A 6240-nucleotide genomic window follows, 5' to 3' on the forward strand; every position below is an offset into this window, starting at 1 on the left:
GAGTGTGGCTCGGGGTTACCGCTTTTGGTACTGAAAGTTAACCCCCGAGCCACACTCGGGAATACCGCCAGGGAGGTTAAGGGCTCTGTGCAGGGAAGATCAACATCTGAACCCAGAGACGCTGGACGTGGATAGATTAGAGGTGATATAAGGCATTACAATTACATTTAAAGTAAAAGTTTACCCATATTGTGCATTATATTTAAAATGATTATATCCATGAAAAAAAAAAATCAGCTTTTAGTACTACTATAATATAAAAAAGTTATTTTAACCCCTTCACCCTTCATATAGCTTCATGTAAGACCCCCAGTTAAAGAGGAAGTAAACCCTCATAAAAAAATGAGAAAGACAAAGGCATAATGAGCTAGTACTTACCTTAAAACGAAGCCCTCGCAGTGCCACCCACTCAGCGACAGGGCGGCCGACATGTCCGGCCGTCCTGCTTCCTTGTTCGCATCCTCTGGCCATCTGATAGGCCGGAGGCGCGATTATATCACTCCCGCGCATGCGCACGGGAGCCGCCGTTCACGGCATAGGGCTCTGAAGGAACAGCATGGGTGGCCGTTCCTTCAGAGCGCATTCGCCGATTACGTAATCGGCTGCATGCACTGTAAATATCTCCTAAACCAGGGGTGGGAAACCTTTTTTCTGCCAAGGGCCATTTGGATTTTTGTAACATCATTCGGGGGCCGTACAAAATGTATGCATAAATGTAATAGGCATTGCTTTGCGGCAAAAAAGGCTGTAGAAAATTGCGTGACTTTGAGGTCACAAAAGTGTGAAAGGGGCCTTAAGTAATCAAGGTATAGTGTGTCCCCCTTTCAATGCAGACTGACCACTGCGCGTGCCCCCTTTCAATGCAGTCTGACCACTGGGTGCCCCCTTTCAATGCAGTCTGACCACTGCGTGCCCCCTTTCAATGCAGTCTGACCACTGCGTGCCCCCTTTCAATGCAGTCTGACCACTGGGTGCCCCCTTTCCATGCAGTCTGACCACTGGGTGCCCCCTTTCAATGCAGACTGACCACTGCACATGCCCCCTTTCAATGCAGTCTGACCACTGCACATGCCCCCTTTCAATGCAGACTGACCACTGCGTGCCCCCTTTCAATGCAGACTGACCACTGCGTGCCCCCTTTCAATGCAGTCTGACCACTGCGTGCCCCCTTTCAATGCAGACTGACCACTGCGTGCCCCCTTTCAATGCAGACTGACCACTGCGTGCCCCCTTTCAATGCAGACTGACCAATGCGTACCCCCTTTCAGTGCAGAAAGCCAGTGCACTTACCTGCAGCGGTGGCTTCTCCTCGAGTCCTCCCGCCTTCTCCTCGACCAATAGCATGTTTTCACCTTTCGGCCAATCAGGAAGCGGGTCTCGGACCTTTCAGTTCTGTTCCGTTTTTTGGAACGGAAGAGAACCCTATTTTTCTTTTGTTTAAAAAAACGGAACAGACGCAAAAATGGATGTCAGCGGTGTCATCCGCTGATATCCGCAATGCCATTGACATGCATTATCTCTGTTTATCATCAGCAAACGGATGGGAAGATAAACGGACATACGGACTGGATGACACAAGTGTCATACGTGTCCGTAAAAAAAGAAAAAGTGCCGGAGCGGAGGGAAATACGGTCCGCTCCGTGTGAAAGGACCCTAAGCGTATTTTGATTGGTTTGTGCAAAAGTTATCGTCTATTAACTACGGCAAAGATTATTTTTTTTTTTTTTTTTACTAGTGATGGCGGTGATCTGCGATTTTTTTTTTCTTTTGCGGGACTGCGACATTGCGGCGGACAGATTGGACCCCTAACTGACATTTTTACACTTTTGGGGGGACCAGTGACTTTACTACAGTAATCAGTGCTAAAAATATGCACTGTTACTGTAATAATGACACTGGCAGGGAAGGGGTTAACCCTGGGGGTGATCAAGGGGTTAAATGTGACCCTAGGGGAGTGATTCTAACTGTGGGGGGGGGGGGCGCGACTTTTGAGATGACCACAGACATGTCCGCTGACATCCGCAATCCCATTGACATTCATTATGTCCGTTTTATCATCCGCAAAAAAATGGGATGAAAAACGGACATATGAACCGCCCGTGTGAAAGGACTCTTATTGCAATTTTGTTTACCAAAAATATGTAGCAGAAAACAAATTGGCCTAAAATGTTAAAAAATTTTGATTTTTAAATTTCTTTTTTGGGACTGTCGTATAGCAGAATGTGAAAAATATTGTTTTTTTTCAAAATTGTCGCTCTTTTTGTTTAGAACGCAAAAAATAAAAAATAATAAAAATCGCACAGGTGATCAAATACCACCAAAAGAAAGCTCTATTTGTGGGAAAAAAAGGACGAAAATTTTGTTTGGGTACGGCATTGCATGACCGCGCAACTGTCCATCAAAGTAACAGTGCCAAATCGCAAAATAGGGCCTGGTCATTAAGGGGGCAAATCTTCCAGTCCAGAAGTGGTTAAAGTGAAACTAAAATTCTGCTGTCCCAAACCGCGAGCAGGCGGGCTTTTTTGGTTTTATTGTAGAGGAGGCATGCAATGACTCTTCTCCAATTAAATACATCTATCTGCCTGATCGTTGTCTTCTCCTGCATGTAGACAGAACCACACATACGCAGCTCAGCTCACAGCCCTGGCACGGTCCCTGTGTGCCACCATGACGGACTCCTGCGCATGGGCAGGAGTGATGTCATCCTGAGCCGGCCAGTGAAGACAGCAGAAGATGGCGATGAGGGATTGGAGACTGCTGAAGGAAAGGCAAGTTCAGCTCCCTTTTAACGTGGTTTTATACCACTGGACTTTATTTTTTTATACTCGGCAAGGTAAAGTCATAATGTGCTAGTATGCATCACATACTAGCACATTAACCTCTTACCGACCGCCCATCGTAATATTACTGCAGCAGGGTGGCTCGGCTGCGCAAAACCACGTAGTACTACGTGATTTCGTGCACAAAGTTTCGGCAGCGCGCTGTTTAGACACAGGGGGGAGGCAGGAGGAGCGGCGGCGATTGCCACCGTCCAAAAATCTATCCCGTAGTTTGTAAACGCTATAACTTATTTTGAGAATAAACTCGCTTACATGACCATTTCCATGATCGTAATGATCGTCTAATAACAAAAAATATATATACTGCGGCAGGGCGGCCCGACTGTGCAAAATCGTGTACGTGATTTTGTGCACGAGATCTGGGGCGCATGCACCGCCGGAGCCCCTCTACCGCTGTGACTGGACACAAATGGCATGATGGCCGCCGGCACCCGCTGGCAGAACAACGGTCTGCCTATTTAAACAAGGCGAACCGCCGTTTTGTAAGGGAGGAAAATGGAGATCTTGTGTTTCTGCTAAGCAGAAACATGGATCGGTCTCCCTCCGGTTAGGTCACACCCCCAGTTAGTGAGCACTCCCTAGGAGCACATTTAACCCTTTGATTGCCCCTGATGTTAACCCCCTCCCTGCCAGTCTCATTCGTACAGTGATAGTGTTTCTTTTTAGCACTGATCACTGTATTGGTCTCTGGTCCCCAAAAAGTGTCACTTAGATCTGTACGCCGCAATGTTGCAGTCCTGCAAAAAAAAAAAAATCTATAAGTCTATGAAATCTTTCCCCTAGTGTGTAGACGAGGTAACTTTTACACTTAGTGGGATTTTTTTTTTTACCAACAATATGTCGATTTTTTACTGGATATGTTTTAAAGCATAGAGTAAAAAATAGTTTTTTTCTTATTTTCCCTTTTTTGTTTATAGCGTAAAAAATACAAACTGCAGAGGTGATCAAATACCACTAAAAGAAAGCTCTATTGGGGGGGGGGGGGGGGGGGGGAAAAGGACATCATTTTATTTGTGTACGAATACCTTTCGGGCTGAAGTGGTTAAAGTAGACCAATCTGCCCACTGCTAGCTCCAGCTGTGTTAGGTCTACAAACTCCATGGGAGGGCGCCGTCTGCACGACAAAACGTATATCCATGACAGCCAGGCTGATGATGAGGAGGATGGCGAGGGCGGACGATGAGGGCAAGGGCAGATGACAAGGAGGACGACGACGAGGGCGGCGAGGAGGACGGTGGCGGCGAGGTCGGACGACAAGGCCTTAGGATGACGACTACAGCGGCGAGGTCGGACGACAAGGACGGCGAGGTCTATGGAAGAGGGCGGCGAGGTCGGATGACAAGATGGAGGTCGGACGAGGACGACAGCGAGGTCGGACGAGGAGGAGGACTGCGAGGTCTGAGGACGACGGTGAGGTTGGAGGAGGAGGAGGACGGCGGCGGGGGTCGGACGAGGAGGAGGGCGAGGTCTGAGGACGATGGCGGCGAGGTCGGATGACAAGGACGGCGAGGTCTGTGGAGGACGACAAGATGGAGGTCGGACGAGGACGACGACGGCGAGTTTGGACGAGGAGGAGGACGGCGAGGTCTGAGGACGACGGTGAGGTCAGACGACGGTGAGGTGGGACGAGGAGGAGGACGGCTAGGTCTGAGGACGATGGTGAGGTTGGACGAGGAGGACGGCGAGGATGGACGACAAGATGGAGGTCAGATGAGGAGGACGGCGGCGGGGGTCGGACGAGGAGGAGGACGGCGAGGTCTGAGGAGGAGGACGGCGAGGCTGGACGATGGAGAGGTCAGACGACAAGATGGAGGTTTGACGAGGAGGACGGACGACAAGATGGAGGTTTGACGAGGAGGACGGACGACAAGATGGAGGTCAGAGGAGGAGGATGGCGAGGTCTGACGACGACGGTGAGGTTGGAGGAGGAGAAGGATGGCGAGGTCGGACGTCGGTGAGGTGGGACGAGGAGGATGGCGAGGTCTGAGGAGGACGACAACGGCGGCGAGGTCGGACGACGAGGACGATGAAGGTCGGACAAGGAGGAGGACGGCGAGGTCTAAGGAGGGCGGTGAGGTTGGAGGAGGACGGCGGACGTGATCCTGTCTGGAAGTTTCTCTAGGGCTGCAATTGGAGTGGAGGGATTGTCCATCTACATTACAAATCCTAGTCAGTTCCACAACACTACATGCCCTCCTATGGGGGTGGAAGGGGCTGCAATGCTGAGCTCATAAAGCAGAGATCTGATCCCTGGAAAATAGAACAATCTGTCTCCTAGCAACCGCTGACATACAGGAGCCATGCGAAGTACACGCGGTGTCCCTGGCCGCGCCGGATACTTGCCAGTGTCGTACAGAAACAGCACCAGCGTCACCCCCCAGGTGAGCAGCGAGTGTCCCGTCCTCACCAGGCAGCCGGTGCCCGGCACACCGCCCGCCATTCCTCTACCCCTTCCCCACCCGGAAACCCCAGGACCGCCGTGGAACGCGGAAGCTCGCTGCCATATTTGTAAATGCCGATTGGTCAGCTCAACGTAGGCTGTGATTGGCCGGCTCATCTTGATCTGTGATTGGTCAGTTCCGGCGGGAAATCCCTTTTAATTATGCAGGAAGGCTGTGAGAATTGCAGCCTTCCTTGAACTCCTTCCTTCCCCTGTATACAGCTGTATTCTCAGTAGAAATAGAACAGATTTGTTGGAGAGAGTGAAGTAATAACATAGAAGTGATCTGTAATATTTTAAATCTAAATAAAAAGGTGTAGAGGAGCATCTCAGAAAATTAGAATATTTAATATAATTCAATTTAACCACTTTAGCCCCGGAGGATTTGGCTGCTCAAAGACCAGGGCCTATTTTGCGATTCGGCACTGCGTGAATTTAACTGACAATTGCGCGGTCGTGCGACGCTGTACCCAAATGAAATTTACGTCCTTTTTTCCCCACAAACAGAGCTTTCTTTTGGTGGTATTTGATCATCTGTGTGATTTTTTATTTTTTGCGCTATAAACAAAAAAAAAAAACGACAATTTTGAAAAAATAATATTTTCCAAATTTTTTTATATGAAATTCCCCAAAAAAATGTAAAAATCAAATTTTTTTAACATTTTAGGCCAATTTGTTTTCTGCGACATATTTTTGGTTAAAAAAAATCGCAATAAGCGTATTTTGATTGGTTTGCGCAAAAGTTATCGCGTCTACTAACTACGGGAAAGATTTATGTAATTTTTATTTATTTATTTTTTTTACTAGTAATGGCGGCAATCTGCGATTTTTTTTTTTTTGTTGGACTGCGACATTGTGGCGGACAGATCAGACCCTTGACTGACATTTTTGACACTTTTGGGGGTACCAGTGACATTACTGCAGTAATCAATGCTAAAAATATGCAGTTACTGTAAAAAT

General features: G+C 48.3%; 1 protein-coding gene across 2 annotated transcripts in view; it reads right to left on the reverse strand.

Annotated features, from left to right (window-relative positions):
- The window catches only part of ZDHHC12 (zDHHC palmitoyltransferase 12), a 28073-nt gene extending 22713 nt beyond the window's left edge, over positions 1 to 5360 (reverse strand). Inside the window, exon 1 of one of the 2 annotated variants that reach the window (XM_082263942.1) lies at positions 5248 to 5360. Coding sequence is in view for 1 of the 2 variants with exons in the window: in XM_082263943.1 (XP_082120069.1) it covers positions 5184 to 5280 (97 nt within the window). In the remaining variant the exon portion in view is untranslated. Of the gene's footprint in view, positions 1 to 5183 lie in introns of both variants that reach the window. The other variant, XM_082263943.1, reaches the window with a different exon arrangement.
- Positions 5361 to 6240: the final 880 nt, after the last annotated feature.

This window comes from Pelophylax lessonae, assembly GCF_965119305.1.
Source record: "Pelophylax lessonae genome assembly, chromosome: 7".
NCBI classification, from domain to species: Eukaryota; Metazoa; Chordata; class Amphibia; order Anura; family Ranidae; genus Pelophylax; species Pelophylax lessonae.